Source organism: Eucyclogobius newberryi, unplaced genomic scaffold (genome assembly GCF_026437365.1).
Source record: "Eucyclogobius newberryi isolate DKJ021-1_F unplaced genomic scaffold, fEucNew1.0.hap1 SCAF_217, whole genome shotgun sequence".
NCBI classification, from domain to species: Eukaryota; Metazoa; Chordata; class Actinopteri; order Gobiiformes; family Gobiidae; genus Eucyclogobius; species Eucyclogobius newberryi.
The window spans coordinates 67,397-89,422 of record NW_027315854.1 but is presented as its reverse complement, the minus strand read 5'-3'; the positions used below and the strand labels follow the sequence as shown (position 1 = coordinate 89,422).

Below are 22,026 nucleotides of genomic sequence, written 5' to 3'. Positions count from 1 at the left end.
ACAGCTGACAGGACCTACAGCAGACAGGGACCTACAGCTGACAGGGACCTAAAGCTGACAGGGACCTACAGCTGACAGGGACCTACAGCTGACAGGGACTACAGCTGACAGGGATTACAGCTGACAGGGACCTACAGCTGACAGGGACTACAGCTGACAGGGACCTACAGCTGACAGGGACCTACAGCTGACAGGACCTACAGCAGACAGGGACTACAGCTGACAGGGACCTACAGCTGACAGGGACTACAGCTGACAGGGACCTACAGCTGACAGGGACCTACAGCTGACAGGACCTACAGCAGACAGGGACTACAGCTGACAGGGACTACAGCTGACAGGGACTACAGCTGACAGGGACTACAGCTGACAGGGACCTACAGCTGACAGGGACCTACAGCAGACAGGGACCTACACCTGACAGGGACTACAGCTGACAGGGACCTACAGCTGACAGGGACCTACAGCTGACAGGGACCTACAGCAGACAGGGACCTACAGCTGACAGGGACTACAGCTGACAGGGACTACAGCTGACAGGGACCTACAGCTGACAGGGACTACAGCTGACAGGGACCTACAGCTGACAGGGACCTACAGCTGACAGGGACCTACAGCAGACAGGGACCATACCTGACAGGGACTACAGCTGACAGGGACCTACAGCTGACAGGACCTACAGCTGACAGGGACTACAGCTGACAGGGACTACAGCTGACAGGGACTACAGCTGACAGGGACCTACAGCTGACAGGGACCTACAGCTGACAGGGACTACAGCTGACAGGTATTACAGCTGACAGGGACCTACAGCTGACAGGGACTACAGCTGACAGGGACCTACAGCTGACAGGGACCTACAGCTGACAGGACCTACAGCTGACAGGGACTACAGCTGACAGGGACCTACAGCTGACAGGGACCTACAGCTGACAGGGACCTACAGCTGACAGGACCTACAGCTGACAGGTACCTAGAGCTGACAGGGACCTACAGCTGACAGGACCTATAGCTGACAGGGACTACAGCTGACAGGGACCTACACCTGACAGGGACCTACAGCTGACAGGGACCTACAGCAGACAAGGACCTACAGCTGACAGGGACTACAGCTGACAGGGACCTAGAGCAGACAGGGACCTACAGCTGACAGGGACTACAGCTGACAGGGACCTACAGCTGACAGGACCTACAGCAGACAGGGACCTACAGCTGACAGGGACCTAAAGCTGACAGGGACCTACAGCTGACAGGGACCTACAGCTGACAGGGACTACAGCTGACAGGGATTACAGCTGACAGGGACCTACAGCTGACAGGGACTACAGCTGACAGGGACCTACAGCTGACAGGGACCTACAGCTGACAGGACCTACAGCTGACAGGACCTACAGCAGACAGGGACTACAGCTGACAGGGACCTACAGCTGACAGGGACTACAGCTGACAGGGACCTACAGCTGACAGGGACCTACAGCTGACAGGACCTACAGCAGACAGGGACTACAGCTGACAGGGACTACAGCTGACAGGGACTACATCTGACAGGGACCTACAGCTGACAGGGACCTACAGCTGACAGGGACCTACAGCAGACAGGGACCTACACCTGACAGGGACTACAGCTGACAGGGACCTACAGCTGACAGGGACCTACAGCTGACAGGGACCTACAGCAGACAGGGACCTACAGCTGACAGGGACTACAGCTGACAGGGACTACAGCTGACAGGGACCTACAGCTGACAGGGACTACAGCTGACAGGGACCTACAGCTGACAGGGACCTACAGCTGACAGGGACCTACAGCAGACAGGGACCATACCTGACAGGGACTACAGCTGACAGGGACCTACAGCTGACAGGACCTACAGCTGACAGGGACTACAGCTGACAGGGACTACAGCTGACAGGGACTACAGCTGACAGGGACCTACAGCTGACAGGGACCTACAGCTGACAGGGACTACAGCTGACAGGTATTACAGCTGACAGGGACCTACAGCTGACAGGGACTACAGCTGACAGGGACCTACAGCTGACAGGGACCTACATCTGACAGGACCTACAGCTGACAGGGACTACAGCTGACAGGGACCTACAGCTGACAGGGACTACAGCTGACAGGGACCTACAGCTGACAGGGACCTACAGCTGACAGGGACTACAGCTGACAGGGATTACAGCTGACAGGGACCTACAGCTGACAGGGACTACAGCTGACAGGGACCTACAGCTGACAGGGACCTACAGCTGACAGGACCTACAGCTGACAGGACCTACAGCAGACAGGGACTACAGCTGACAGGGACCTACAGCTGACAGGGACTACAGCTGACAGGGACCTACAGCTGACAGGGACCTACAGCTGACAGGACCTACAGCAGACAGGGACTACAGCTGACAGGGACTACAGCTGACAGGGACCTACAGCTGACAGGGACCTACAGCTGACAGGGACTACAGCTGACAGGGACCTACAGCTGACAGGGACCTACAGCAGACAGGGACCTACAGCTGACAGGGATTACAGCTGACAGGGACCTACAGCTGACAGGGACTACAGCTGACAGGGACCTACAGCTGACAGGGACCTACAGCTGACAGGACCTACAGCTGACAGGACCTACAGCAGACAGGGACTACAGCTGACAGGGACCTACAGCTGACAGGGACTACAGCTGACAGGGACCTACAGCTGACAGGGACCTACAGCTGACAGGACCTACAGCAGACAGGGACCTACACCTGACAGGGACTACAGCTGACAGGGACCTACAGCTGACAGGGACCTACAGCTGACAGGGACCTACAGCAGACAGGGACCTACAGCTGACAGGGACTACAGCTGACAGGGACTACAGCTGACAGGGACCTACAGCTGACAGGGACCTACAGCTGACAGGGACCTACAGCTGACAGGGACCTACAGCAGACAGGGACCATACCTGACAGGGACTACAGCTGACAGGGACCTACAGCTGACAGGACCTACAGCTGACAGGGACTACAGCTGACAGGGACTACAGCTGACAGGGACTACAGCTGACAGGGACCTACAGCTGACAGGGACTACAGCTGACAGGTATTACAGCTGACAGGGACCTACAGCTGACAGGGACTACAGCTGACAGGGACCTACAGCTGACAGGACCTACAGCTGACAGGGACTACAGCTGACAGGGACCTACAGCTGACAGGGACTACAGCTGACAGGGACCTACAGCTGACAGGGACCTACAGCTGACAGGGACTACAGCTGACAGGGATTACAGCTGACAGGGACCTACAGCTGACAGGGACTACAGCTGACAGGGACCTACAGCTGACAGGGACCTACAGCTGACAGGACCTACAGCAGACAGGGACTACAGCTGACAGGGACCTACAGCTGACAGGGACTACAGCTGACAGGGACCTACAGCTGACAGGGACCTACAGCTGACAGGACCTACAGCAGACAGGGACTACAGCTGACAGGGACTACAGCTGACAGGGACCTACAGCTGACAGGGACCTACAGCTGACAGGGACTACAGCTGACAGGGACCTACAGCTGACAGGGACCTACAGCAGACAGGGACCTACAGCTGACAGGGACTACAGCTGACAGGGACTACAGCTGACAGGGACCTACAGCTGACAGGGACCTACAGCTGACAGGGACTACAGCTGACAGGGACTACAGCTGACAGGGACCTACAGCTGACAGGGACTACAGCTGACAGGGACTACAGCTGACAGGGACTACAGCTGACAGGGACCTACAGCAGACAGGGACCTACAGCTGACAGGGACTACAGCTGACAGGGACCTACACCTGACAGGGACTACAGCTGACAGGGACTACAGCTGACAGGGACTACAGCTGACAGGGACTACAGCTGACAGGGACCTACAGCTGATAGGGACCTACAGCTGACAGGGACTACAGCTGACAGGGACTACAGCTGACAGGGACTACAGCTGACAGGGACTACAGCTGACAGGGATTACAGCTGACAGGGACCTACAGCTGACAGGGACTACAGCTGACAGGGACCTACAGCTGACAGGGACCTACAGCTGACAGGGACCTACAGCTGACAGGGACCTACAGCTGACAGGACCTACAGCAGACAGGGACTACAGCTGACAGGGACTACAGCTGAAAGGGACCTACAGCAGACAGGGACCCACAGCTGACAGGGACTACAGCTGACAGGGACCTACAGCTGACAGGGACTACAGCTGACAGGGACTACAGCTGACAGGGACTACAGCTGACAGGGACCTACAGCAGACAGGGACCTACAGCTGACAGGGACTACAGCTGACAGGGACCTACACCTGACAGGGACTACAGCTGACAGGGACTACACCTGACAGGGACTACAGCTGACAGGGACTACAGCTGACAGGGACCTACAGCTGATAGGGACCTACAGCTGACAGGGACTACAGCTGACAGGGACTACAGCTGACAGGGACTACAGCTGACAGGGACTACAGCTGACAGGGATTACAGCTGACAGGGACCTACAGCTGACAGGGACTACAGCTGACAGGGACCTACAGCTGACAGGGACCTACAGCTGACAGGGACCTACAGCTGACAGGGACCTACAGCTGACAGGACCTACAGCAGACAGGGACTACAGCTGACAGGGACTACAGCTGAAAGGGACCTACAGCTGACAGGGACTTACAGCTGACAGGGACCTACATCTGATAGGACCTACAGCTGACAGGGACCTACAGCTGACAGGTACCTACAGCTGACAGGGACTACAGCTGACAGGGACTACAGCTGACAGGGACCTAGAGCTTTCACAAAAGTCGGATATTGCAACAATTCTGACTTATTTTTGGGTCATTGACTTTTTCCACTTCTAAGACTCCTCGGTGTTTTTAAAACACGTTGAAGCTGTAGCTTCAGCTCGTGACCGTCTGGACCAATCAGAGCGCAAGGAGGTGAAGTGAACGGGCCGAGATGCAACCAATGAGCTGCAGGCGTAAAACTATGATCCATGAGTTTAATAACTGAACAAATCATGGAACTAATGACCACCACGGACCTGAGGGCCCCTGAGGGCCCCTGAGGGCCCCTGAGGGCCGCGGATCTACGACTCAGAAGTGAAAAACTAAATCATGTAATAAATGCTGTGGAAATGGAATGTTTTGCCAGGTATAAACTATTGGATGTTATGTTTCGTGTCCATCAGTGTTTTATCTGTACGACACAGACAAGAAACCTAAACATGGACTTAATCATGACTTTAGCATGTTTTGCATGTAAATAAACATGTCATCTGAATACATTTGACATGTTGTAGAATGATATGATTAAAAATCCGTAATTTAAGAAATCAATTTTAGATCAAACATTCCATGTACTTAATAAGAATCAGAATTATTTCCATTGACAGTGAAAATGTTTCCTAACTAGACATTTTTTATGGTTTTATATTTTGTTTGCGATAAACCACAAAACACTGAATAATAACTCTAAACTATTGAGCCATGACAATAAATAGATTTACTTTTTTCCGGTTCAAAATCCTTCAGTTTTCTTAAAACCAGTTGTTTAATATTTGGCTTTATCTCACACTGTGCGCTGCTCTAGTAACTCTCTCTGATTGGTCAGTACGATCACATGGTACGCTAACCGGACGCAGACCTACGTCACTTCTGGGCTGCAGTGTCCAAAGAGCTAAAGGCTAAAGCATGGATCTATTATAATATCTATATAATAAAGGCTAAAGGCTAAAGAGCTAAAGGCTAAAGGCTTAAGAGCTAAAGGCTAAAGGCTAAAGAGCCAAAGGCTAAAGGCTAAAGGCTAAAGAGCTAAAGGCTAAAGGCTAAAGGCTAAAGGCTTAAGAGCTAAAGGCTAAAGGCTTAAGAGCTAAAGGCTAAAGGCTTAAGAGCTAAAGGCTAAAGGCTAAAGGCTTAAGAGCTAAAGGCTAAAGGCTAAAGAGCTAAAGGCTAAAGAGCTAAAGGCTAAAGGCTAACTGGCGCCACTGAGCAGCTCTCATTGACTTGAATGGGCGGCCATCTTGGCTGCTGGGGGCTTGGGTAAACAGCACGTGTCACTGTGAGCTCTCGCGGTGTTTGGAGCAGTTCTCGCGGTGATTGGAGCAGTTCTCGCGGTGATTGGAGCAGTTCTCGCGGTGATTGGAGCAGTTCTCGCGGTGTTTGGAGCAGTTCTCGCGGTGATTGGAGCAGTTCTCGCGGTGATTGGAGCAGTTCTCGCGGTGTTTGGAGCAGTTCTCGCGGTGATTGGAGCAGTTCTCGCGGTGATTGGAGCAGTTCTCGCGGTGATTGGAGCAGTTCTCGCGGTGTTTGGAGCAGTTCTCGCGGTGTTTGGAGCAGTTCTCGCGGTGTTTGGAGCAGTTCTCGCGGTGTTTGGAGCAGTTCTCGCGGTGTTTGGAGCAGTTCTCGCGGTGTTTGGAGCAGTTCTCGCGGTGTTTGGAGCAGTTCTCGCGGTGTTTGGAGCAGTTCTCGCGGTGTTTGGAGCAGTTCTCGCGGTGTTTGGAGCAGTTCTCGCGGTGTTTGGAGCAGTTCTCGCGGTGTTTGGACTCGGGCTGCGGCTCTATATTGCGTCACTTTGCTTCTTCTCAGTCACTTTCTGCGCAGACGGAGCGGCGCTGCGGCTCTGCGCTCAAAACAGGAGAAATGGTAAGAAAAGAGCCTCAAACACGGAGAACAAAACGCACCACGAGTGAAGACGGAGTTTAGAGCCTTTCACTGTCGCGGACTGTCGGGTTTAAGCTTTAGTTTGCCTAAATGTAAAAGAACGCGAGACATGCGCAGTTTGGCGCTGCCGATGATGCTAATAATGCTAATGTTTGAACTCTTAACATTTCCACCTCGTGAGACTCGTGTAAATCTCACACAAGTGTCACACACGTGAGACACAAGTGAGACACACGTGAGACACACGTGAGACACAAGTGAGACACAAGTGAGACACAAGTGAGACACAAGTGAGACACAAGTGAGACACAAGTGAGACACAAGTGAGACACAAGTGAGACACAAGTGAGACACACGGTGAGACACACGGGGTGCACTTTAAACTAGAGCCTCTCTTACGAGGACTCTCCAGGTTAGCTTTAGCTCACTGCTAACGCGAGTCCCGCGTGGGCCCCGCCTGACACGTGGGCGCGCATAGGAACCCGGGAAATCTGTGTTTAATCATTTTTAACCTTTTTTTTAGTCCAGTTTTGTCACTTTCACATTGGACCGGTCTGTTACGGAGCCGGTTTGTGTCGGTTCACGTTTAGTCTCGTTTGTGAACCACGTGCGGCTGCGTAAACACGTGCTTCATTTTACCATTAATATCTTGGATCTTTAATAGTTTACGTCCAGATAAACTCATGAGTCCTGTTTCCACCTACCCCTTATCCCCACCCACATTCTTTAATCAGATTATCCAAAACTTGAAGTGAACTTTTAACGTTAGTGAAGAGTTCTTGTTTCTCAGTGTGCGAGACCACGTGCGTCCGGTCTGCTACTGACCGAACAGTCTCGTGTGTGAGAGACAGTCTCGTGTGTGAGACGGTCTCGTGTGTGAAACGGTCTCGTGTGTGAAACGGTCTCGTGTGTGTGAGACGGTCTCGTGTGTGTGAGACGGTCTCGTGTGTGTGTGTGAGACGGTCTCGTGTGTGTGAGACGGTCTCGTGTGTGTGTGAGACGGTCTCGTGTGTGTGAGACGGTCTCGTGTGTGTGAGACGGTCTCGTGTGTGTGTGAGACGGTCTCGTGTGTGTGAGACGGTCTCGTGTGTGAAACGGTCTCGTGTGTGTGAGACGGTCTCGTGTGTGTGTGTGAGACGGTCTCGTGTGTGTGTGAGACGGTCTCGTGTGTGTGTGAGACGGTCTCGTGTGTGTGTGAGACGGTCTCGTGTGTGAAACGGTCTCGTGTGTGTGAGACGGTCTCGTGTGTGTGTGAGACGGTCTCGTGTGTGTGAGACGGTCTCGTGTGTGTGAGACGGTCTCGTGTGTGAATCTGAGGTCGACTCTCTGGTTTAAACTTGTAGATTGCACAGTCTAGTTTGTTTTGGGATGAGTTAGCTACATTCTTGCTAATACTGATCCATGGCATAAACTAGTTTTAAGCAGATGAGTTGGATCAGGAAGAGCAGTTGTGGTGATGTTTAACATAATCTGTCAATCCCCTGAAATACTGTGATGACAAACTTCTATGTTCTGAACAACTGCAGGGTGTTGGGGGGGCAGAGTTCACAAGTAGTTACAAATAAACCATAACTCTTTCACAGAACGTACGTAACCTGCACAATATATACACGAGTCGCTATTTACAATTTAATATACAGGATAAAGGATTGAATTTTGGACTTGTGTATAACTAAAGTATATTAGTACATAACACGAGCGCAGCCGCTTCACTGTAACAGTGAAGCTCTAACTTACAGAACGTTGACATTAAACAACACTCCTCATATGGACGCAGGCGGTGCCCAAACACACAGCATTAGAACAACACAGTAATGGAGAGCAACGCAGTACCATACCGGCCTTGAACTACAATAAACCCTGTTGCATTGTGGGAGACGTAGTACTTTCGCAGGACTTATACTCTTGTGTTTCAGGTGTTACACGTGCTGTTCGAGCACGCGTCGGGATACGCCCTGTTCGCCGTCAAAGAGGTGGAAGAGATCGGGATGTTACTGCCTCAGGTGAGTCCGGGCTCTGGTGTGACCCGGATGCCCTGCAGTGAGTCCGGGCTCTGGTGTGACCCGGATGCCCTGCAGTGAGTCCGGGCTCTGGTGTGACCCGGATGCCCTGCAGTGAGTCCGGGCTCTGGTGTGACCCGGATGCCCTGCAGGGAGTCCGGGCTCTGGTGTGACCCGGATGCCCTGCAGTGAGTCCGGGCTCTGGTGTGACCCGGATGCCCTGCAGTGAGTCCGGGCTCTGGTGTGACCCGGATGCCCTGCAGCGGGAGGGCATCTGACATGGGCTTGTTTTGACTGTGCTCTCTGTCGCCCCCAGGTGGAGGAAAGTGTCTTGAGTCTGGCTAAATTCAACAATATCGTCAGTCTGGCTGCGTTCTTCCCCTTTAGATCCGCTCAGACGGCGCTGGAGAACATGAACGCCATTTCAGAAGGTTCACACGCTCTCTTAGCTGTGTGTGTGTGTGTGTGTGTGTGTGTGTGTGTGTGTGTGTGTGTGTGTGTGTGTGTGTGTGTGTGTGTGTGTGTGTGTGTGTGTGTGTGTGTGTGTGTGTGTGTGTGTGTGTGTGTGTGTGTGTGTGTGTGTGTGTGTGTGTGTGTGTGTGTGTGTGTGTGTGTGTGTGTGTGTGTGTGTGTGTGTGTGTGTGTGTGTGTGTGTGTGTGTGTGTGTGTGTGTGTGTGTGTGTGTGTGTGTGTGTGTGTGTGTGTGTGTGTGTGTGTGTGTGTGTGTGTGTGTGTGTGTGTGTGTGTGTGTGTGTGTGTGTGTGTGTGTGTGTGTGTGTGTGTGTGTGTGTGTGTGTGTGTGTGTGTGTGTGTGTGTGTGTGTGTGTGTGTGTGTGTGTGTGTGTGTGTGTGTGTGTGTGTGTGTGTGTGTGTGTGTGTGTGTGTGTGTGTGTGTGTGTGTGTGTGTGTGTGTGTGTGTGTGTGTGTGTGTGTGTGTGTGTGTGTGTGTGTGTGTGTGTGTGTGTGTGTGTGTGTGTGTGTGTGTGTGTGTGTGTGTGTGTGTGTGTGTGTGTGTGTGTGTGTGTGTGTGTGTGTGTGTGTGTGTGTGTGTGTGTGTGTGTGTGTGTGTGTGTGTGTGTGTGTGTGTGTGTGTGTGTGTGTGTGTGTGTGTGTGTGTGTGTGTGTGTGTGTGTGTGTGTGTGTGTGTGTGTGTGTGTGTGTGTGTGTGTGTGTGTGTGTGTGTGTGTGTGTGTGTGTGTGTGTGTGTGTGTGTGTGTGTGTGTGTGTGTGTGTGTGTGTGTGTGTGTGTGTGTGTGTGTGTGTGTGTGTGTGTGTGTGTGTGTGTGTGTGTGTGTGTGTGTGTGTGTGTGTGTGTGTGTGTGTGTGTGTGTGTGTGTGTGTGTGTGTGTGTGTGTGTGTGTGTGTGTGTGTGTGTGTGTGTGTGTGTGTGTGTGTGTGTGTGTGTGTGTGTGTGTGTGTGTGTGTGTGTGTGTGTGTGTGTGTGTGTGTGTGTTGAACAACTGCAGGGTGTTAGGGGGGGGAGGCGGCCAGAGTGGGTGTTGGGGGGATGCGGCCTGAGGGGGGGAGGCGAAGAGCTCTTGACCTTTAACCTAACCCTGCTGGTCTCCAGGTTTGGTCCACGCCGACCTGAAGCTGTTCCTCGAGACAAATCTTCCTCGTTCGGGGAAAAAGAAGCCGGTCTTGGGCGTGTCGGACACAAAGATCGGGGCGGCGCTGCAGGAGGAGTGTGGGATGTCACTTCAGACCGGAGGAGTCGTGGCAGAGATACTGCGAGGTGAGGGGGCGGATCCAACCGGGGGGTCGGAGGTCAAACGGGAGCAGAGGCTGTGCTGATGAACTCTTGTGTCCTGAATCTCATGAGGGTTCATACTGAAAATCTGAACAGCCCAAACTTGTAACAATGTGAGACCGAACTTTAAAATGTCCATCTGATTTCTGTCTCCTCCCCCCTCCCATGTCTCCTCCCCCCGCCCCCCTCCCATGTCTCCTCCTCCCCCCTCCCATGTCTCCTCCCCTCAGGCGTCCGGCTCCACTTCCACGCTCTGGTCAAGGGCTTGACGGCTCTCGCGGCCTCTAAAGCTCAGCTGGGTTTGGGTCACAGTTACTCTAGGGCAAAGGTCAAGTTCAACGTGAACCGAGCGGACAACATGATCATCCAGTCCATCGCTCTGCTCGACCAGCTCGACAAGGACATCAACACCTTCTCCATGAGGGTCCGGTGAGTCCTCCAGAAGCGTACCGCAGCCTAAAGAGACCGCGCCCCTCTGGCTGCTCGTCAGTGCAGTTACAGAATGTTGGTCATCTCTCTCCTTCTGTCCTTTAGAGAATGTTGGTCATCTCTCTCCTTCTGTCCTTTAGAGAATGTTGGTCATCTCTCTCCTTCTGTCCTTTAGAGAATGTTGGTCATCTCTCTCCTTCTGTCCTTTAGAGAATGTTGGTCATCTCTCTCCTTCTGTCCTTTAGAGAATGTTGGTCATCTCTCTCCTTCTGTCCTTTAGAGAATGTTGGTCATCTCTCTCCTTCTGTCCTTTAGAGAATGTTGGTCATCTCTCTCCTTCTGTCCTTTAGAGAATGTTGGTCATCTCTCTCCTTCTGTCCTTTAGAGAATGTTGGTCATCTCTCTCCTTCTGTCCTTTAGAGAATGGTACGGTTACCACTTCCCGGAGCTCATAAAGGTCGTCCCTGATAACTCCACGTACTGCCGCTTGGCTCAGCTCATCGGGAACAGGAAGGAGCTCTCGGAGGAGAGCCTGGAGTCGCTGGAGGAGGTGACGATGGACGGAGCCAAAGCCCAGGCCATTCTGGACGCTTCACGACAGTCCATGGGTCAGTGGAATCAGACGTTATTAAAGATCCCATATCATGCTATTATTTTACCACATAATGCCACATCTTCAGAGTGAAGTGTAAAACGAGTGCAAAGCTGTTGATGAACCGCGCCCCTTTTTTACCCACCTGGACTGGCGTGTCCTCGGTGTGGAACACAGGGGGGCAGAGCACATCTCTCATAAACCTGAGGTGAAGGTTCAAGTCCTCGCCTCGGATCCTGTCGGGAGAAACAAACACACGTGACATGGTTTATCTGGTCTTTAGAAACACACGGGACATGGTTTATCTGGTCTTTAGAAACACACACGGGACATGGTTTATCTGGTCTTTAGAAACACACACGGGACATGGTTTATCTGGTCTTTAGAAACACACACGGGACATGGTTTATCTGGTCTTTAGAAACACACACGGGACATGGTTTATCTGGTCTTTAGAAACACGTGACATGGTTTATCTGGTCTTTAGAAACACACACGGGACATGGTTTATCTGGTCTTTAGAAACACACGTGACATGGTTTATCTGGTCTTTAGAAACACACGGGACATGGTTTATCTGGTCTTTAGAAACACACGTGACATGGTTTATCTGGTCTTTAGAAACACACGGGACATGGTTTATCTGGTCTTTAGAAACACACGGGACATGGTTTATCTGGTCTTTAGAAACACGGGACATGGTTTATCTGGTCTTTAGAAACACGTGACATGGTTTATCTGGTCTTTAGAAACACACGGGACATGGTTTATCTGGTCTTTAGAAACACACACGGGACATGGTTTATCTGGTCTTTAGAAACACACGTGACATGGTTTATCTGGTCTTTAGAAACACACACGTGACATGGTTTATCTGGTCTTTAGAAACACACACGGGACATGGTTTATCTGGTCTTTAGAAACACGGGACATGGTTTATCTGGTCTTTAGAAACACGTGACATGGTTTATCTGGTCTTTAGAAACACACACGTGACATGGTTTATCTGGTCTTTAGAAACACACGGGACATGGTTTATCTGGTCTTTAGAAACACACGGGACATGGTTTATCTGGTCTTTAGAAACACACGGGACATGGTTTATCTGGTCTTTAGAAACACACGGGACATGGTTTATCTGGTCTTTAGAAACACACACGTGACATGGTTTATCTGGTCTTTAGAAACACACGGGACATGGTTTATCTGGTCTTTAGAAACACACGGGACATGGTTTATCTGGTCTTTAGAAACACGGGACATGGTTTATCTGGTCTTTAGAAACACACGGGACATGGTTTATCTGGTCTTTAGAAACACACGTGACATGGTTTATCTGGTCTTTAGAAACACGTGACATGGTTTATCTGGTCTTTAGAAACACGGGACATGGTTTATCTGGTCTTTAGAAACACGGGACATGGTTTATCTGGTCTTTAGAAACACACACGGGACATGGTTTATCTGGTCTTTAGAAACACGTGACATGGTTTATCTGGTCTTTAGAAACACACGGGACATGGTTTATCTGGTCTTTAGAAACACACGGGACATGGTTTATCTGGTCTTTAGAAACACGTGACATGGTTTATCTGGTCTTTAGAAACACACGGGACATGGTTTATCTGGTCTTTAGAAACACGGGACATGGTTTATCTGGTCTTTAGAAACACACGGGACATGGTTTATCTGGTCTTTAGAAACACACGGGACATGGTTTATCTGGTCTTTAGAAACACGGGACATGGTTTATCTGGTCTTTAGAAACACACACGGGACATGGTTTATCTGGTCTTTAGAAACACGTGACATGGTTTATCTGGTCTCAGGCATGGACATCTCCCCCATCGATCTGATCAACATCGAGCGTTTCTCCACCCGTGTCGTGTCTCTGGCGGCGTACAGACTGGAGCTTCAGGAGTATCTCAGGTCCAAGATGGGTCAAGTCGCTCCCAACCTGGCGGCGCTCATCGGGGAAGTGGTGAGTGACCTCGCACCCAGTTTAAACACATCCACTGTGTTGGACTGATGATGTTAAACCAAATCTGTCAATCCTCTGACATTTGTGATGACTCTTTCCGGTGCTGATAGTCCTGCCCCTCCTTCCCCTCCCTCACCTGTGCAGACCTCTGCTGACCTGTGCCCTTTCTCGCCCCCTGCAGGTCGGAGCACGCCTCATCTCTCACGCCGGCAGCCTCACGAACCTGGCCAAATACCCGGCCTCCACGGTTCAGATCCTGGGAGCGGAAAAGGCTCTGTTCAGGTACACGGGGCCCCTCCCTGTGGGTGAGGGGGGGGGTAAGGGAGTGGGCGTGGCTTCTGTGATGGCAAAGGGTGGGGCTGCGCGACGGGACCCCTGCGGCCGCACCGGGGGGGGCCCCCAGTGTCACAGCGCCTCAATGTCTGAGCGGCCACTGAGTTTAGAGTAAAACACGAGTGAGTCATGTTGGTGTAAGTGTTATTCTCGGTGACCCTTTACTATTTCACGACTAATGTAGGTGAAGAAGCCTAAAAATAATCCAAAATGATGTAAACATGTGATGAATATCGCTCACATTTGAACCTCGCTGACCCGTTCTCCTGTTTAGGGCCCAGTTGCCTCAGGATCCTGTCATGTTTTAGAGTGGACTCTTTAGACCTTTAACACAGTCTAAACAGAAGTTACCAAAGTCCACAAATGTCTCTCGTTCCATAGGTTTGTAGCGGAGCGTCCTGAGCAGATGCTGATCATTGACCTTCTGAATGACCATTTTGACTTGGAACTTTGATATTGACCTTTAGCCCTAAATGTTTTCATTCGTTCTGACTTGAAGCGTTTGTCTTCAGAGCGCTGAAGACTAAAGGAAACACGCCCAAATATGGTCTGATCTTCCACTCCACGTTCATCGGTCGAGCTGCGGTAGGAGGGGCGGCTGTAGGAGGGGCGGCTGTAGGAGGGGCGGCTGTAGGAGGGGGCGGCTGTAGGAGGGGGCGGCTGTAGGAGGGGGCGGCTGTAGGGGGGGGCGGCTGTGGGGGGGGGCGGCTGTGGGGGGGGGGCGGCTGTAGGGGGGGGCGGCTGTAGGGGGGGGGGCGGCTGTAGGGGGGGGGGCGGCTGTAGGAGGGGGCGGCTGTAGGGGGGGCGGCTGTGGGGGGGGGCGGCTGTAGGGGGGGGCGGCTGTAGGGGGGGGCGGCTGTAGGGGGGGCGGCTGTCTGCGGTGATGCTTCATTTTTCGTCAACAGTATTCAGCCTGTGCTGGTGTTGAAGCTTTGTTCTGAGCAGATTCTTCTTGAACTTTGACACGTTTGACATGTTTTTCTCTCTCACAGTTAAAATGTGTGTTTTTCAGAGGTTCCCACCAGCGTTTTCGGGGACAAACTCCGCGGGCAGGTGGAGGAGAGACTATCCTTCTACGAGACCGGAGACCTGCCCAGAAAGAACGTTGACGTGATGAAGGAGGCGGTGTCTGAGGTGAGGGGGCGGGGTTTAGACCCGGGGGCGCGGTCACAATGTGTGAGAGGTGGAATGGATGATTTTTTTTCCGCAAATTTTTTATCATATTTCCTGGTGTCGTGGATAAATCATTTGTCCTGCCACGTGTCGATCATAAAACGCACCTGTCGCTCACCTGCAGCCGCGCCAGGCTCGTTTCCGCGTGCCTAAGCGCATGGATCTATCATAATATAGTTCCCTCAGTGTACGGGGCAAAATGAAGACTGAGAAAGACAGTTCGAGCTGACTCAGAAATGAAAGAAATCTACAGGAGACGAGAGATGTGATGTGATCTGTCGCGCTGATAAACAAACACACGTGTGTTGTATCAGTCCACACGGGGGAGTGGCATGAGCACTTCTGCCTGCGTTCTAAATCGACAAATCAGCCATACCGCCTTAAAAATTGTCATCGGCCTGAAAAGAAGCGGAAGGACTGTCGCGCTTGTGGGCGGGGCCGGGTGTGGCCTGGGGGCGGTTCTTTGATGCTGTGGATGATGAGCTTCTCTCTCCTGACTCTTGGTGGAGGCACAAACTGATTTAATGAGCCTGACGCAGCACCTTCACTTTGGCTCGTCAGAGTATCACTGTGTGCCAAAGCGCTGAATGTCTCCCCAATATCTCTCCCCCTGCAGGCCGAAGGTGTGGCTGCAGAGATCAAACGAAAACTGGAGAAAAAGGAGAAGAAACGAAAGAAGAAAGAGAAGAAGCTCAAGGAACTCGAGGAGAACGGGACCAACGGAGAGGCTGAGGTGAGGGGCGGGGCCTGAGGTGAGGGGCGGGGCCTGAGGTGAGGGGGCGGGGCCTGAGGTGAGGGGCGGGGGCTGAGGTGAGGGGCGGGGGCTGAGGTGAGGGGGCGGGGCTCGTTCAGACTCGGACTGTTTCTTATGTTTCAGTCTCTTCTAGAAACGAGCTACAGAAAACTGACCCCGAACCATTGTCTGGTCCAAAAAGTGGACCACGTCACTGAAGAGGGTCTCACACTAGTGTCTCATGAGGGGGGTGGTCTCACACTAGTGTCTCATGAGGGGGGTGGTCTCACACTAGTGTCTCATGAGGGGGGGTGGTCTCACACTAGTGTCTCATGAGGGGGGTGGTCTCACACTAGTGTCTCATGAGGGGGGTGGTCTCACACTAGTGTCTCATGAGGGGGGTGGTCTCACACTAGTGTCTCATGAGGGGGGTGGTCTCACACTAGTGTCATGAGGGGGGGTGGTCTCACACTAGTGTCTCATGAGGGGGGTGGTCTCACACTAGTGTCTCATGAGGGGGGGTGGTCTCACACTAGTGTCTCATGAGGGGGGTGGTCTCACACTAGTGTCTCATGAGGGGGGTGGTCTCACACTAGTGTCTCATGAGGGGGGGTGGTCTCACACTAGTGTCTCATGAGGGGGGGTGGTCTCACACTAGTGTCTAATGAGGGGGGGTGGTCTCACACTAGTGTCTCGTGAGGGGGGGTGGTCTCACACTAGTGTCTCATGAGGGGGGGTGGTCTCACACTAGTGTCTCATGAGGGGGGGTGGTCTCACACTAGTGTCTCGTGAGGGGGGGTGGTCTCACACTAGTGTCTCATGAGGGGGGGTGGTCTCACACTAGTGTCTCATGAGGGGGGGTGGTCTCACACTAGTGTCTCATGAGGGGGGGTGTCTCACACTAGTGTCTCATGAGGGGGGTGGTCTCACACTAGTGTCATGAGGGGGGGTGGTCTCACACTAGTGTCTCATGAGGGGGGGTGGTCTCACACTAGTGTCTCGTGAGGGGGGGTGGTCTCACACTAGTGTCTCATGAGGGGGGGTGGTCTCACACTAGTGTCTCATGAGGGGGGGTGGTCTCACACTAGTGTCATGAGGGGGGGGTGGTCTCACACTAGTGTCTCATGAGGGGGGGTGGTCTCACACTAGTGTCTCGTGAGGGGGGGTGGTCTCACACTAGTGTCTCATGAGGGGGGGTGGTCTCACACTAGTGTCTCATGAGGGGGGGTGGTCTCACACTAGTGTCATGAGGGGGGGGTGTCTCATGAGGGGGGTGGTCTCACACTAGTGTCTCATGAGGGGGGGTGGTCTCACACTAGTGTCATGAGGGGGGGGTGTCTCATGAGGGGGGTGGTCTCACACTAGTGTCTCATGAGGGGGGGTGGAGTGTCTCATGAGGGGGGGTGGTCTCACACTAGTGTCTCATGAGGGGGGGTGGAGTGTCTCATGAGGGGGGGTGGTCTCACACTAGTGTCTCATGAGGGGGGGTGGTCTCACACTAGTGTCTCATGAGGGGGGGTGTCTCATGAGGGGGGTGGTCTCACACTAGTGTCATGAGGGGGGGGTGTCTCATGAGGGGGGTGGTCTCAAACTAGTGTCTCATGAGGGGGGGTGGTCTCACACTAGTGTCTCATGAGGGGGGGTGTCTCATGAGGGGGGTGGTCTCACACTAGTGTCATGAGGGGGGGGTGTCTCATGAGGGGGGTGGTCTCAAACTAGTGTCATGAGGGGGGGTGTCTCACACTAGTGTCATGAGGGGGGGGTGGTCTCACACTAGTGTCTCATGAGGGGGGTGGTCTCACACTAGTGTCTCATGAGGGGGGTGGTCTCACACTAGTGTCTCATGAGGGGGGGTGGTCTCACACTAGTGTCTCATGAGGGGGGGTGGTCTCACACTAGTGTCTCATGAGGGGGGTGTCTCACACTAGTGTCTCATGAGGGGGGGTGGTCTCACACTAGTGTCTCATGAGGGGGGTGGTCTCACACTAGTGTCTCATGAGGGGGGGTGTCTCACACTAGTGTCTCGTGAGGGGGGGTGGTCTCACACTAGTGTCTCGTGAGGGGGGGTGGTCTCACACTAGTGTCTCATGAGGGGGGGTGGTCTCACACTAGTGTCTCATGAGGGGGGTGGTCTCACACTAGTGTCTCATGAGGGGGGGTGGTCTCACACTAGTGTCTCATGAGGGGGGGTGGTCTCACACTAGTGTCTCGTGAGGGGGGGTGGTCTCACACTAGTGTCTCATGAGGGGGGTGGTCTCACACTAGTGTCTAATGAGGGGGGGTGGTCTCACACTAGTGTCTAATGAGGGGGGGTGGTCTCTCACTAGTGTCTAATGAGGGGGGGTGGTCTCTCACTAGTGTCTAATGAGGGGGGGTGGTCTCTCACTAGTGTCTAATGAGGGGGGGTGGTCTCACACTAGTGTCTAATGAGGGGGGGTGGTCTCACACTAGTGTCTAATGAGGGGGGGTGGTCTCACACTAGTGTCTAATGAGGGGGGGTGGTCTCACACTAGTGTCTAATGAGGGGGGGTGGTCTCACACTAGTGTCTAATGAGGGGGGGTGGTCTCACACTAGTGTCTAATGAGGGGGGGTGGTCTCACACTAGTGTCTAATGAGGGGGGGTGGTCTCACACTAGTGTCTAATGAGGGGGGGTGGTCTCACACTAGTGTCTAATGAGGGGGGGTGGTCTCACACTAGTGTCTAATGAGGGGGGGTGGTCTCACACTAGTGTCTAATGAGGGGGGGTGGTCTCACACTAGTGTCTAATGAGGGGGGGTGGTCTCACACTAGTGTCTCATGAGGGGGGGTGGTCTCTTCTCACTGAAGAGCAGATGTTGATGCAGTTTCTCTTTCAGGAGAATGGGGAGACGGCGGTGAAGAAAAATAAACCGTCAGAGTCTGAGGCCCCGGCAGACGAGGCCCCGGCAGATGAGGCCCCTAATGAGAACGGGGCCCAAGAAACTCCAAGCAAAAAGAAAAAGAAGCGAAAGTCTGAGCCGGCCCCCGAGGAAGAGGAGGAAGAGGAAAGGACACAAACGCCAGCCAAGAAGAAGAAAAAGGAGATGGCACAAGCAGAGGCCCCTGAGGGCCCCGCCTCAGAGAAAAAGAAAAAAAAGAAAAAGCAGGGGGAGTAAAAACTGATTTAATTTTTTTTTTTTTATCCTTCTGTAAAATGTTTTTAGTTTAAGCCTCTGAAAGATTATGTGCCTTTTCTAAATGTCAACTGTAAATACAATAAAATCATGAACTCCTCCCCGTTTCTAAAGTCTCACTGGAACAATGTGGACGAGCCTCTGAATGTGAGGCCTGTAGATGGCGCTCTGTACAAGGAAACTAATGTGAGTCAGCTCAAGGCAGCTTTAAACACCATATGTGACCGTGTCATCGTGCGGGTTTTAAAGGAACTGTTTGCTGTGGTCAGCGAGCGCAGGGCGACATGGCGTCCAAACACACTTGTGCCTGTCTGACCGCTCCTCGTTCCCTCTGAAGCATCTGAAGCATCAGTCGCACTCGTCACCGTCGTCCGACTCAAACTCCACACGACGTCACAAGTGAAACGTTTTGCTTCAAACCCCGACACAGAAGTCTGAGGTGATTCTTTAATGTCCCACAAGGACATGTGCAGGAGGCAACACTCTTTATTGAACTCTTATGAACAAAACTATCATAGGGGAATGGAGGGGGGGAAATATAGATAATAAAAAGATAAATAATAGAATAAAGTATAAATCACTAGCACAAGACTAGGTAATACTATTAGCAGGTAAGTAAACCGAATAAACAAAACACTCTTATTTACAGGTAGTGCGCGTGGTTACATGAGTATTGCGCGTGGTTACATGAGTATTGCGCGTGGTTACATGAGTATTGCACATGTTAAGGACTAAGTCCCTCCCACAGCGAGGGTGGATAAGTCTCTCACTGAATTGTATTTATTAAAGTTATGTTTCTGTTTGAAGAGAAATACAGATTTTTACTGTTGATTTGGTGGAGGAGCTTCCTGCTATAACAAGGGGCCTTCTCACAACTCGAGGGGGCGTGTGTTTCTGTAGGGGGCGTGTGTTCCAGTAGGGGGCGTGTGTTCCAGTAGGGGGCGTGTGTTCCAGTAGGGGGCGTGTGTTCCTGTAGGGGGCGTGTGTTCCTGTAGGGGGCGTGTGTTCCAGTAGGGGGCGTGTGTTCCTGTAGGGGGCGTGTGTTCCAGTAGGGGGCGTGTGTTCCTGTAGGGGGCGTGTGTTCCAGTAGGGGGCGTGTGTTCCTGTAGGGGGCGTGTGTTCCAGTAGGGGGCGTGTGTTCCTGTAGGGGGCGTGTGTTCCTGTAGGGGGCGTGTGTTCCAGTAGGGGGCGTGTGCCTGTAGGGGGCGTGTGTTCCAGTAGGGGTCGTGTGTTCCTGTAGGGGGCGTGTGTTCCAGTAGGGGGCGTGTGTTCCAGGCGTGTGTTGGGGGCGTGTGTTGGGGGCGTGTGTAGGGGGCGTGTGTTGGGGGCGTGTGTAGGGGGCGTGTGTTCCAGGCGTGTGTTGGGGGCGTGTGTTGGGGGCGTGTGTTGGGGGCGTGTGTTGGGGGCGTGTGTAGGGGGCGTGTGTTCCTGTTGGGGGCGTGTGTTCCTGTAGGGGGCGTGTGTAGGGGGCGTGTGTTGGGGGCGTGTGTTGGGGGCGTGTGTTCCAGTAGGGGGCGTGTGTTCCAGTAGGGGGCGTGTGTTCCAGTAGGGGGCGTGTGTTGGGGGCGTGTGTTGGGGGCGTGTGTTTGGGGCGTGTGTTTGGGGCGTGTGTTGGAGGCGTGTGTTCCTGTAGGGGGCGTGTGTTGGGGGCGTGTGTTCCTGTAGGGGGCGTGTGTTGGGGGCGTGTGTTCCTGTAGGGGGCGTGTGTTGGGGGCGTGTGTTTGGGGCGTGTGTTGGGGGCGTGTGTTGGGGGCGTGTGTAGGGGGCGTGTGTTGGGGGCGTGTGTAGGGGGCGTGTGTTGGGGGCGTGTGTTCCTGTAGGGGGCGTGTGTAGGGGCGTGTGTAGGGGGCGTGTGTTGGGGGCGTGTGTAGGGGGCGTGTGTTGGGGGCGTGTGTTCCTGTAGGGGGCGTGTGTTGGGGGCGTGTGTTTGGGGCGTGTGTTGGGGGCGTGTGTTCCTGTAGGGGGCGTGTGTTGGGGGCGTGTGTAGGGGGCGTGTGTTGGGGGCGTGTGTAGGGGGCGTGTGTTGGGGGCGTGTGTTGGGGGCGTGTGTTTGGGGCGTGTGTTGGGGGCGTGTGTTGGGGGCGTGTGTAGGGGGCGTGTGTAGGGGGCGTGTGTTGGGGGCGTGTGTTGGGGGCGTGTGTTGGGGGCGTGTGTAGGGGGCGTGTGTTCCTGTTGGGGGCGTGTGTTCCTGTAGGGGGCGTGTGTAGGGGGCGTGTGTTGGGGGCGTGTGTTGGGGGCGTGTGTTCCAGTAGGGGGCGTGTGTTCCAGTAGGGGGCGTGTGTTCCAGTAGGGGGCGTGTGTTGGGGGCGTGTGTTGGGGGCGTGTGTTTGGGGCGTGTGTTGGAGGCGTGTGTTCCTGTAGGGGGCGTGTGTTGGGGGCGTGTGTTCCTGTAGGGGGCGTGTGTTGGGGGCGTGTGTAGGGGGCGTGTGTTGGGGGCGTGTGTTCCTGTAGGGGGCGTGTGTTGGGGGCGTGTGTTCCTGTAGGGGGCGTGTGTTGGGGGCGTGTGTTTGGGGCGTGTGTTGGGGGCGTGTGTTGGGGGCGTGTGTAGGGGGCGTGTGTTGGGGGCGTGTGTAGGGGGCGTGTGTTGGGGGCGTGTGTTCCTGTAGGGGGCGTGTGTAGGGGCGTGTGTTGGGGGCGTGTGTAGGGGCGTGTGTAGGGGGCGTGTGTTGGGGGCGTGTGTAGGGGGCGTGTGTTGGGGGCGTGTGTTCCTGTAGGGGGCGTGTGTTGGGGGCGTGTGTTTGGGGCGTGTGTTGGGGGCGTGTGTTCCTGTAGGGGGCGTGTGTTGGGGGCGTGTGTAGGGGGCGTGTGTTGGGGGCGTGTGTAGGGGGCGTGTGTTCCTGTAGGGGGCGTGTGTTGGGGGCGTGTGTTCCTGTAGGGGGCGTGTGTTGGGGGCGTGTGTTGGGGGCGTGTGTTGGGGGCGTGTGTTTGGGGCGTGTGTTTGGGGCGTGTGTTGGGGGCGTGTGTTCCTGTAGGGGGCGTGTGTTCCTGTAGGGGGCGTGTGTTCCTGTAGGGGGCGTGTGTTGGGGGCGTGTGTTGGGGGCATGTGTTGGGGGCGTGTGTTGGGGGCGTGTGTTGGGGGCGTGTGTTAGGGGCGTGTGTTGGGGGCGTGTGTTTGGGGCGTGTGTTGGGGGCGTGTGTTCCTGTAGGGGGCGTGTGTTGGGGGCGTGTGTTGGGGGCGTGTGTTGGGGGCGTGTGTTGGGGGCGTG

The 22,026-nt window shown here is 53.8% G+C and overlaps 1 protein-coding gene and 3 non-coding genes across 4 annotated transcripts; all 4 read left to right on the top strand.

The window, feature by feature from the left end:
• The first annotated feature begins 6,359 nt into the window (after nt 1-6,359).
• On the top strand, nt 6,360-18,804 carry LOC140371341 (nucleolar protein 56-like). The gene is given in 13 exon segments (XM_072458449.1): nt 6,360-6,657; nt 8,592-8,678; nt 8,992-9,106; nt 10,246-10,410; nt 10,656-10,854; nt 11,275-11,462; nt 13,276-13,427; nt 13,609-13,709; nt 14,273-14,354; nt 14,623-14,645; nt 14,753-14,894; nt 15,550-15,666; nt 18,524-18,804. Coding segments are annotated over 13 exon segments (1,653 nt in total). The 5' UTR covers nt 6,360-6,654; the 3' UTR covers nt 18,803-18,804.
• On the top strand, nt 8,124-8,195 carry LOC140371347 (small nucleolar RNA snoR14). Its single transcript, XR_011928455.1, has one exon. It is a non-coding gene; the product is annotated as a small nucleolar RNA snoR14 (small nucleolar RNA).
• Nucleotides 11,584-11,700, top strand: LOC140371346 (small nucleolar RNA SNORA26). The gene has a single exon (XR_011928454.1). It is a non-coding gene; the product is annotated as a small nucleolar RNA SNORA26 (small nucleolar RNA).
• LOC140371345 (small nucleolar RNA SNORD57) lies at nt 15,404-15,470 on the top strand. Its single transcript, XR_011928453.1, has one exon. It is a non-coding gene; the product is annotated as a small nucleolar RNA SNORD57 (small nucleolar RNA).
• Nucleotides 18,805-22,026: the final 3,222 nt, after the last annotated feature.